Source organism: Nematolebias whitei, chromosome 20 (assembly GCF_014905685.2).
Source record: "Nematolebias whitei isolate Nwh7 chromosome 20, NemWhi1, whole genome shotgun sequence".
Taxonomy (NCBI): Eukaryota; Metazoa; Chordata; class Actinopteri; order Cyprinodontiformes; family Rivulidae; genus Nematolebias; species Nematolebias whitei.
The window spans coordinates 10,006,232-10,018,479 of record NC_056517.1 but is presented as its reverse complement, the minus strand read 5'-3'; the positions used below and the strand labels follow the sequence as shown (position 1 = coordinate 10,018,479).

General features: G+C 40.2%; 1 protein-coding gene across 1 annotated transcript in view; it reads right to left on the bottom strand.

Annotated features, from left to right (window-relative positions):
• Nucleotides 1–994: 994 nt before the first annotated feature.
• The window catches only part of LOC119426830 (2-lysophosphatidate phosphatase PLPPR4), a 39,717-nt gene continuing 28,463 nt past the window's right edge, over nucleotides 995–12,248 (bottom strand). Inside the window, exons 7-8 of the mRNA XM_037694413.1 lie at nucleotides 9,574–9,747; nucleotides 995–3,017 (exon numbers count right to left, since the gene is read on the bottom strand). Coding sequence (XP_037550341.1) covers nucleotides 1,347–3,017; nucleotides 9,574–9,747 — 1,845 coding nt within the window. The 3' untranslated portion in view covers nucleotides 995–1,346. The remainder of the gene's footprint in view (nucleotides 3,018–9,573; nucleotides 9,748–12,248) is intronic.

Here is a 12,248-nt window from a genome sequence, read left to right as displayed (position 1 = left end):
AAGCTTAAAAAACACAATGTAAAAAAACCCCTGACACTCATTGTGCTAGCCTTTAGCCTCGCCTGGATGAAGGCTTCTCTCCTTCCTCTGTGATGCAACAGAACATCTGACAGAACAAAAATGACCTGACTTTAACAACTTATCAGTATGAGGAAACAGTTTGGGTCTGACAGGACTGACAAGCTAGCCCAGTTAGAGCCAGGAATAACGTGGAGTCATGAAATTATTTAGAACGCCTGTCTCATCTCTGTTCATTTCACTTTGCCATTGAATTATGATGTTTATAACGGCAGCAGCAGCTTCCTGTAACACTTCCTGTCTCACCTGGGTCCCTTTCTGCAGGAATTTGATTTATATTCTGCCCAAGTAAGGTTGTGCAAAACTGACGGTAATGTCAAGATAAAAACAAGTGTTTTCATGAACTGCTATGAAACGTAGTTTATATCTGTTTTAAGAAAGCAGCGATTCACTTTGGTCCTGAGCTCACTCAGACCAGCTGTCAGCTCGTCAGTCCTGCCAAAACATCACTTCAAAATGGTCACGATACCTCTTTAAACTAAAACTTACTCCAACTCTGTTGTTGTTAGCACACAAAATGTGAAGTGTTTCTTTGAAATTTCAAAGAAACAGTTTTTAAACTGACAGAGATCTCTCAGATTCAGTAAAAACAAATCAAATGAACTACATTTCGAGTATAAAGATAACTTTTTGTGCTGCATGAACTGATTGACGTGGATGTCAAAAATAGATATATAAACAGGATATAAATGCTTATTTCAGTGCAACTTATAGCTAATTGGACTTTGTAGCTACAGGATAATGGCTAAGCACACTTAAGGTTCAAAAAGTCTCTTTTTAGAGACGTGTTACAGAAAAACATCTCTGACAACCTATTGTAATAGTAGTACCTCTTTGAAAATTATTATTTTTTTACTATTCAGATTATATGTTTATATAACATAAATAGTATTAGCTGGTGTAGCACTGCCTCCTGACACACATTATGTACAAAACTGGGAAGTAAACGTTGGTTTCACAGCTATGTCACGATAAGTTGCTCTGTTCTCTTTAAATGCAACTGCACTTTTCTTTAATCCAAAACACTTTACTCAATAGAAAAGGTGATTCTGTCCTCAAAAACACCGGGCACATTACAACAGGTTCTCTTAGGAGTGAGCACAGAGTACACAGTGATCTCTACAACATGTAAACGGTTGTGCTTTAGTGTAAACATGTACAAAAATCATGCTACATCAAAACTTTGCTTTTAAATCGATATAATTTGATGGTTCGTGAGAACTGCCTGGCTCCACCTTATCTGCTACATTGTATGGTCTCATTGTGTTTTAGTCTTTAAAAGCAGGAGCGATGGACGTTCCCTTGTAGAAAATGTTCCTGGCATTGTCGGGACTGTTGGCTCGTTCCGGGATCAGGATCATGTTGCTTTTTCGTCGCAGCGTTGACTCACGACTGGAAGCAACCGAAGGTACCTCTGAGGCAGAATCTCCACCGCCTCCATCTGCTCCTGAAACATTACCATCTCCTGGAGTGACCCTGATGGTAGAGAGGCCCTGGGGGTGGAGCCTCTGCTCTGACTGTGTTATATTCTGGGTGTGAACAGTGACGATGGGTGAAGTACCAACAGTGGAAGTTGTGGTAACAATGTGATTGCTGCGTTTTCTGTCAATTGACCCATGTCTTGAGTCAGAGCTTTCCGTGTCCAGGTTTAGGTCAGTGTGCTCAAAGGACTGCCTCACACTCCCAGGTCCTGCACCTGATCCAACACAACTAGTTCCTGTGCTTCCGCCAACTCCAGTGCCATGATCCAGGGACCTCCACCTCCACGATCCACTCCCATCAGTAGATGGAGCTTGAATTACTGGTCTGTTGTTTTCAGGGTGTGCCTCTATTCTGACAATTGCTCCGGTGCTTCCTGAAATGCTGCCTGTGGTGCTGCCCAGTGAGCTGGGCCCCGTGGTGATGGAAGGATCTTGATCAGTTAACGCCCTGCATCTAGCAGCACTTTGGCAATTACCGTTAGCATTGCAGCCCATGCTGCTTTCATCTAAGCTTTTGGAGTGGGTTTGGAGAAGCCCCTGCTGCTTGGACATGGCAATGACTTGCATGAGTCGTGGCTGGTTGTTCTGCATGTTTTCATTAGTTCTATAAGCTGCAGTCCTCTCAGCTGCTTTTTGCCAGTTAGCCTGAATGGTGCTATTTCCTGTTGACATTAACTCACTTCCTCCTACCTCCATATTTCTTTGGGAAGTGTAAAGTTCATGGGCCTCTTCTGGTATGTGGACAAGCTGAGAAGACCCTGGTCTAGGCTGCATGGATATCCTGGCCCCTCCAGTGATGCCACTACAGTTGCTAGGCAAGGTGGTACTAGAACCTGTTGGCAGCCTGGACAAGTATGCATGACTATCAAGGACCCCATTAAGACCACCAGCTGATGGTTCAGAGCTGGATCGGAGTTCCATGCTGCCATGATGGGGGTGCTGAGAGGACTGGCCTGATGATGAATCTACAGAGGAGGAGATGGAATCTGGGACATTCATGGAGCACTTGTGACTGTTGTTCTTGCTTTTCCATTGAGAGAGAAGTTGTTTGGAGCGGCTGGAGTCCATGGAGGCATGATGCAGAGTGGCAGCATGGCGCCTGGCAGCTTCCTCATATGCTGCTATGGCCTGAGGAGTGTGAACCCTGGGGAGTGTGTGGCTAAAAGTCATTATGGCATCCTTACTTGGAGGGCTACGAGAGGAAATCACTTCCACGTTGGCACCAGAACGTTTTAGGCTGTCTTCGGGCCTCTGTTGCTGAAGACCTCGATGGAGGAGGCCTTCAGAATGGGAGGTGGGTATGCCGGGCTCAGGTGCCATGCATGCTTTCATCTGCAGGTGGTGCAGGACAGCCTCCTGAGTTACATGGGGCAGTGGGCAGGGTGGCTGATGCACGAGGGAAGGAGGCTTGCTGCTGGTCTCATCGCTAGACTGAAAATTTCCAACAGCATACAAACCCTGAAAACACAGAAAACAGAAATATTATTCCTTTAGGTGTTGCTCTAATGTGTTTGTTCATGAAGTGGTAAACAGAAAAAGAAAAAACTTTGGCATTGATACTATTTTTGCTGATTTTTCTTGATTTGTGTATTTGTGATAAGTTTAGATTCAAACAATTGTTTTGCATAAACCAAAAATGAAAATCTTATTCACAACTTCTTTTCAAAGATGAAAAGCTTGAAAGGGAAAAATGGAAAACAAGCTTGAAAATCCCTTGAAAGGGATAGCAGGCAACCTTTTTGTCTTATGTTTGCAGTTCTAGTATGCTTCTGACATACTCTTATTTCTTTGTATTTCTATTGTGCATATCTAGGGACAACTGTGGTCATGAATGACCTCGTTCAGGTTCAGGTTAGGTTTATTTATCATATGCAAAATTAACACAAGGTCAACAGTGCAATGAAATGCTTAGGACAAGAAGAACTGTCTCGACTTGCCAAAAACAACAACAAAACAACAGCAAGAAATACCAAAGCATGCAGCAAAAATACTAAAAACATACTGAAAAATGCTACTAAAATACTAAAAAACTTTTGAAAAATACTACTAAAATACTAAAAAACTTTTGAAAAATACTACTAAAATACCCCCCCCCCCCCAAAAAAAAAACAACAACAACAACAACAAAAAAACAAGATGCCAAAGTTAAAAAAGAAATACATCTACAGTGTGATACGTTTAGCAGTGAGGTTCTTTCAACATCATTGTTGTGTTCTGTTAGCGGCATGGTCTTGTTAGCAGCTTATAAGGTCTTGTTAACTGCTCCGGTCAGCAGCTTGATGGTAATAAGGACCGCAGCAGCTGCCCTCACAAACCACAGCCCAGAAACGGGTCCAGTAGACAGAGAACATCCCAGGTTTCCCCGCAGAACCGAACGGGTCAGTAGAGTTCGGTCCGTGCAGGCAGATGGAGGATCACGCTAGCAGCGTTAGCAGCATTAGCAGCATTAGCAGGTCCAGCTAGCAGCTTGATGATAATAATGATCACAGCAGCTGCCCTCCCAGACTGTCCTCCAGAACCGGGTCCAGCAGACAGAGAACATCCAAGGCTTTTTCTGTGGAGCCGAACAGATTCGTAGAGTTCGGTCCATGCAGGCAGATGGAGGATCATGGAGATGGCCACCATGACAGGCTGGAGCCTGAGCCCAAGGTTGAATGGGATTGGGAATTGAACCACGATGGCAGGACGGCATGATGGCATGATGGCAAGGCAGCGACACACAAAACTCGACAAGTGTGTTGTGGTCATATCCATAGCGTGAGCATGCATTGTAAGTACAATAACGATTAAAACAAGAACAACAGGAACAAAAAAAAGATCGAGTTGAAGTAAAGCTCCCATCAGTGCAGCCATGCTGCGCACTCGTGATGTCACATGTCATCTGTGGTGTATTCTCAGACTTGGCAGATATTGAACTCTTAGCTCCCACTATTTGCCCTTATTATTTGTCGCACAAGTTCACCTCCACTTAAAGTATCATGGTTTAGTTTCAACCAGGCAGAATGTTGTGATGTCATCCACATTATTAAGGCTAAGCAAACCAGCAGTACACCTGCTCTACCCTCTTCAGAGAGTCTCATTTATTTAATTAGACAGACATGACTCCTTCCACACAGTGTAGTCAATGTCCACCACTGATTAGCACTGACAGCAAGAGAATAGGGTAAAACTGAAAAGAAAAGAATAACATAAATATGTAAACAATTACTGTGATAAACCACTTTAAAGTACATATTAACGTCATTATACACATTATACTCATTTAACAAATGTAACAAATGTGGATACCAATACAGCTAGCAAGCTGCTAGCAAAGCAAATAACACAAATGAAGAGACAACCTAATGTAACATCCACACAAAATATAAGCACTAACACAAAGTTAAATATTAAAAAATACTGTATTCACTGACAATGCTCCAATAACTGATTCCTTCAAAGAAAATGAGTCTAAAATCTCTGACTGCTCAGTTCCACAATGTGCTCAGAATGAATAGAAAAACAAGATGGCAGGCTATAGAGTTTTAAGGTAAACGTGGTTTATACCAAACTAGCACCATCTAGTGGCGGCTGTGGCTGAGTGGTTAGAGCAGTCGTCCTCCAAAGCAAGAGTTGGTGGTTCGAACCCCACAGCAGTCACATGCCGAAGTGTCCCTGGGCAACACACTGAACCCCTCATTGCCTCCAATGTGTGTCCCATGAATGTGTGTATGAATGTGATAAATCACTGATTAGTCTCTTTAGAATGATTTGTTCAATTAGCTTTGTAGAGATCTCGTAGAGTGCTGTATGAATGGGTAAACGAGGACACAGATTGTAGTGTAAAGCGCTTTGAGTATCTCAATAAGATAGAAAGGCGCTATATAAGTACAGACCATTTACCATTTAGTGGCTGCAATTTGAACTAAAAGTCTCTGGTTTCCCCAGGTCAAAACACTCCCCACCTGACATCTGGAAGATGCCACCATTAAGAACAGAATGCAGAGAACAACTAAAACAATAACTAGGTCCGATTTCAAGGGAGGGTTAGGACAGACTTTGAGGCCAGCCGTAGAAAGGTCTTGCATGAACCATCTTTAACTGTCTTGATTTCCACCCTCCTAACCCTACCATCAGATCTGGAAAATGTTTTGACTATGAAGCCCATGGGCCAGTCACTCATCTTAGTCTGATGGTCCTTCAAAATGACAACATCACCCTCCTGAAGATTGCTGTCTGCCTTGTTCCATCTTCTACATTTCTGTAAGGTAAGAAGGTATACTGTCCTCCAGCAATGCCAGAAAGTGTTGGCAAGACATTGCACCTGTCTCCACTGCTTGCTAAATAGAACCTTATCATCAAAGATCCTTTGGGGAGGAGAAAGTGCACTGATCCTCTATGTGAGAAGTGTTGATTGTGTTAGGATGAAGGTGGGGTCTGGGTCTGTGGATACAAGAACCAATGCACAAACATTCACAATAGCTGAGATCTTTGACATGAATGTGACCTCTCTGAGCTACTGGAACCTTACGTTCCCTCTCGGGTCCTGAGATCATCCGATCAGCTGCTTTTGGCTGTTCCTAAAACAAGACTGAAGCTCAGAGGAGATTGGGCTTTTTCAGTCATGGGCCCCAAACTCTGGAACAACCTGCCCCCCACATCAAACAGGCCACCTCCCTTCCTCAGTTCAAATCCCTGCTGAAAACTCATCTGTTCTTGCAGACATTTCACACAGTGTAAATTGATCTAGTGTTTTTTTTATCTGTGACCCCATGTTTTAAGTGCTTTTTATTAATTCTTCAGTTATTATTATTAGTGTATTGTATTTTTTTTCTCTTTAATTTTACTCTCATTGATTGTTGTTGTCATTGTTGTTGTTGTTGTTAAGCACTTTGATAACAGGTTCTGTTTTAGATGTGCTCTATAAATAAAGTTGACTTGACTTGATTAAGACCTTGTGGGTGAGCTTGTCTGGGTTAACCTATAACAACAGAGTCCAGGATGTACCTTGTGAGATCTATCAGTCGCTCCAACTGACTCTCATATGTGATGAGAATGATGGATTGAAGAATCATTTGCACCCATTGCCACTCAGGTATTGTTGCACTCCCTTATTGCTGCTCATCAACTCCATCTGCTGCTCTCTGCAGGTCCCCACAAAGTTGGTCCAAAAATCACCCCATATCTGTTTTGCAGGTTCTCTAATTGAGAAGAACCTTCAAAGGGCATTTATAAAGCTTGAGGAATTCATTGACTCGATGACTTCAAAATGCATAGCCCTACTGCTCATACATGTGAAAAGCACCGCTCACCATTTGCTGCTCACTAGGCCATCCCTGTTTGTCTTGCCACTAGTGTTGTGTTCAAGACCACCTAATCCGAGACCAAGTCAAGACCCGAGTGTACCGAGACAAGACCAAGGGAAGGTGAGACCAAGTCAAGACCAAGACCTCAAATAAAATAAACTTTTTTTATTATATATATTTTTTTTTATAAAAGTTACATACTGCAACTTTAAGTTTGCTTTTGAATGAATGTATCAGCTTTTATAAATTTTCAAAGTTACATAACAAAGAAATCAGCCATTCAGTGGCCTAACTGTCAACAGTAAAATTACACAACTGTTAAACTGGAAGCAGTTTCATCACATGCCAAGCCTTTAAAAACTGCAGTGGCAAAACAATCTTCATAAATCTGAACTCAAGACCAAGGATAACCATATAGTTGCACAGTGGTTTCAGTGAGGTAGTAGATATACACCTAAAAAGTTACATAAATGGATAATATTTACAAGTATATTCTTTGTGATTTAAATGGTCAAATTTTATAACTGATGATTTGGCAGATACCTTCTCCTGCACCCAGACAATCACTTCTCACTTTCTTGGAGTGACCAGTGTTGCCAGATAGAGTAGAGGTTTTCCAGCCCAAAAATCTGTTAAAAATCACCACATCACACAAAAATCCACCCAATCAATATATTGTTACAGTATAATTACTGTTTGAACATGAACGCACATCAGTACAAACCAAGATAATTGAACAATATGTGACAAAATGCAACAAACAAAAATCTTCCCAGAGATTCCAGCAAAATCAGAATGAAAACCACCCAATTGGCAGTAAACAGCCCAATATGGCAACACTGGAAGTGAAGTGTGTGAGTGAAAGGGGGTGGGCGTGACAGCAGTAACAAAAACATGTATTTAGCAATTAGTCATGTTATTGCTTGGATGTGAATCAGTACATTTAGCATCCAATAAAAACAAAGATGTTAACAAATAAACTGGACAATATTCTGGCAATTTAGTGATATTTACACAGTTGTGGTTTTGACTGGTCTTGAAATAAAATCTCGAGTCCTCAATGTCCGAGACCGAGACAAGACCAAGACCAAATTCAATCGAGTCCGAGACAAGACCAAGACCATCAAAAAGTGGTCTTGAGACCAGTCTTGAGACCAAGACTAGCTAAAGCAGATGGTTTAGAGGAATCCACAAGCCTAACAAGGAGTTTACTAAACGCGAGGAATGGTTTTCCTCATTGGTTTTTCTGTGTTGGTTTCTTTGTTTTCTTATTCTGGTTCTCATGTTTTATAGTAGTTTTCAGGTTCTGTTTGTTCCTTGTGTTGAATCCTTAGAGTTTGATGCTGCTTACCTGTTCCTGCTTTCTATCCCTGCTCCTTCTTTGTAATTATCTCCATCAATGTCAATTTATGTCCATAGCACATCAAAACAACAAAAGCTAATCGAAGTGCTTTACAATTGTCAAATTAAAAAGAAAAAAAATACATCATGTGCCACTCAGAAAACATAAAATTAACAATTAAATACAATTGAAAAAAAATCAGCTTTAACTTGTTCTCAGCCTCTGCATGGATCAAATGCCAAAGAATGAAGATGAGTCTTGAGCATAGATTTAAAAGTCTCAACACTCTTTAAATGAAACTTTTCACAGTTTAGGAGCAGCAGATGAAAAAAGCCTGATCACCTCTGGACATAAGTTTGGACCTGGGGACTTCTAAGAGGAACTGGTTGTTAGACCGGAGTGCTCTTTCTGGAGTGTAGATGTTAAAAAGGTCACATAAATAAGACGGGACCAGACTTTTTAAGATTTAAAAAACAAGCAATAAAACCTTAAAATCAATCCTGATGTGGACAGGAAGTCAGTGGAGAGAAGCCAGGACAGGGGTTATGCGTTCATATTTTCCAGTTGCTGTTAAAAGATGAGCTGCTGGTTCTGGACAGTTTGTAAACGATGCAGAGATTATTACAATAGTCCAAATGAGAGACAATTAAAGTATGAATCACCTTTTCAAGGTCTCTGAAAGGGAGACAAGACTTCACTTTGGCAATAAGTCTTAGTTGGAAGATTTAAGAATTTATCTGTTTGTCTAATTTAAAAGCACCATCAAAAATAACCCCCAGATTCCTGGTATGGCTGTATGAAGCCAAGCGTGTTAGGGGCATGAAATTTACCAAAGCTGATGACTTCAGTTTATTTTCATTTAAATTCAGGAAATTTAGTTTTAACCAGACTTTAATGTTTTTAATTTAGACAGTTCAAGAGTGGTTCCAGTGGAGTAACCTGTCTGACTTAATGGGCAGGTACAACTGAATGTCATCAGCAAAGAAGTGAAAAGGGATGTTGTGTTTTCTAAAAATGGACCCCAAAGGCAACATGTAGAGATTAAAAACAGTGGACCTAAAATAGACCCTTGAGCTATCATCAGCTATATGTTGTGTTCAGTTCCCTCCCCAGGTGCAGCAGCATTATCTACACTAGGTAGTTGAATTCCTGTGATAAAGTCACGATTTTTCCTAGATTAGCCCTTTAGACGTTTGTTTTAAGTTAGTCATCGGAGATCGGTGTTCTTGTCCTGTAAGTCCGGTGCTTTGTTAAAGATAAAAGTTGTACTCACTGTGGAATCTACAAACTCCTTGCTTTTCATAAATAAGGGCTTTTCCCCAACAACATTTTTCCGTATTTTCCAAGATAATGCGTGCTGGAACGTTGCAGTAAGGCAGGTTCTTACCAGGTAAACAGCAATGGCCCCTCCCAGCAGGAAGCCCAGGTAAACGTCCACGGCATGGTTCTTGTACTGAATTATCCTGGTCAGACCACAAATGATGGCACTAATCATGAAGGAGAAGACCAGCAGGGGCTTGAGCAGCTTAGACGAGTCGGTCAGCGTGCTGTTGAAATACATCTGTCAACACACAACGTAGACCACCCATCACGTTCATCGTCATTTATCTCCCACTGGTCTGTGGGTTTTATTCAGTCTTAAAGGTGGGACATATAAAGACAAAATACTATACATAAAACATAATATAACATTCTTAGACATAATGTGACAAAAGACATTCCAGAATTGTAGAAAATCTAAAAACGGACTGAGTTAGGATTTCCAGTCTTCAACTTTTATGAAAAACAACCGTTGACTAACAGTCGTGCCTGTTAGACGTTTAGCTGGTGACTCAAAGATACACAAATGTTCTGTCTCACTGACTTCTCAGTGTTTGTCTCTAATATTCAGTGACTCAGTTGTATATCCTTGCATCTACATCACATTTATAGCACGTGAAGAAGTGGGCAAAGCCCCCCCCAACCCGTCTCAAGCACACCCAGTTTTTAAGTTTGCATTCCTCATTTTCCAATTTCTCGCTATCTCTCCTGGCACATTTATGATTTAATCTGCTAGAGTACATGTTTGAAATAAAGAAGGGAAGATTTGGACCAGTTTACTACCAAAGGCCAAAGAGTGTGGACAGGGTATCATGGCAGACTTGGAGGTGTTGCCTTTGGGCATAACTGACCTTTCATGACATATACGTTGTTCTTGTGGGTTGAGCATCACAAAACTTGGCACATGTTTGAATTAACGTAAATATGGCGATGCACAAAATATCCAGATATGGGAGTGGCAAATGCTTTGCCTCTGATATTGTCCGAGTCAGAGCACCCTTCCATGAGCACAAGCAGGTGCTGTTGTAGCGCCTGAGTCCCCCTCTGAGTAAGAGGAAAGGAGACAGATGGGTCAGCTGCCATCTCAGCTGGATGTACGCAAGGTCCGGATTGACCCTGCTGGAGTTTTAACTATTATTTACTCTTTTAAGACAAGAAGTTTTGTCTTCCTGGTGTCTGAGGAACTCTTCTGTACCTCACTCTTCTCTGTGTCTAGTACTTTTTATAGTTCACCTCTGACAGAAAATGTCCAGATTAAAAAGAATAAAAAATAAATCAATGATGCATGTTTGAAAATTAAACAATAGCCCAGATCTGCCTGTCTTCATTTCTAAGTGTACTCCAGCAGAATAAATCATAAATGTCGGGGGTGGCGATTGTCGAGTTGAGTACAAAGCAGGTCAAGATGGGCAACAGAATAATGTGCGCTGGGGGAAAAAAAGCTGTTTTGCAATCATGAACACAAAAATGGTGATTTTCAAACACTGATGGTCACTGAGTTCAGAGAAACTGAAACAGAAAATTTGCCTTTTCTTGTAATTTTCTCAAATATTTTTGTTGCCAAGACATTCTAACTGTTGCAGCCAATTTTCCTGTTAGTTTTCACCACCGGCACTGTGTTGCATTTGGGTCCTGCACACCATGGACCAGTCCACATATGGACCAAGACAGGTCTTAAAGCAGGGGTGCCCAGACTTCTTCATCATGCAGCTCCTTTTCAAATGGCCAAGTCAAAATTATGTACTTGCTATAAGACCCCATTTACACTGAACAACCTCTGGAAATGTTATTGTTTGTTCAATGTTTACTGGGGTAATAAACAAAAAATTAGCAGGTTTACATGAAAACACTGTAGTAAACTTTCAGTCGGGTTGCCAGATAAGAAATGATGAACTATAGTACTGTTTCTTTAAAATGATAGTATTTTGACCTAAACTGTCATATGTGCTGAGTAAAGATATTCTAAGATGAGGTGTGTGTTGTGTTTGTTGAACATGTGCACAGAAAAAGAGGGAGTAATTAAGACATTTTAAAATTATCTGGCAACACTGATGCAGGGCTCAGCTGCATTTATCGTGCATGCAGAGTCTGCATAATCACAGTTAGTCCAAACTGGTAAATCCACTAACGTCTCTTTGGAGACTGGATTTTCTTAGTTTTGCTGAAAAAGCATGAGCAGAACAAAAACACTCTGCTCTCTGCCATTTATTATAACTGTTGTTATATTTAAAATAACTGTTGTTATTTATTATAACTGTTGTTATTTATTGTAACTGTTGTTATTTATTACAACTGTTATTATTTATTATAGCTGTTGTTAGTTATTATAACTGTCGTTATTTATTATAGCTGTTGTTTTTTATTATAGCTGTTGTTATTTATTATAACTGTTGTTATTTATTATAATTGTTGTTATTTATTTTAACTGTTGTTATTTATTATAACTGTTGTTATTTAGTATAACTGTTGTTAATTATTGTAGCTGTTGTTATTTATTACAACTGTTGTTATTTATTATAGCTGTTGTTATTTATTATAGCTGTTGTTATTTATTATAACTGTTGTTATTTATTATAACTGTTGTTATTTAGTACAACTGTTGTTAATTATTATAACTGTTGTTATTTATTACAACTGTTGTTATTTATTATAGCTGTTGTTATTTATTATAGCTGTTTTTCTTTATTATAGCTGTTGTTATTTATTACAACTGTTGTTATTTATTATAGCTGTTGTTATTTA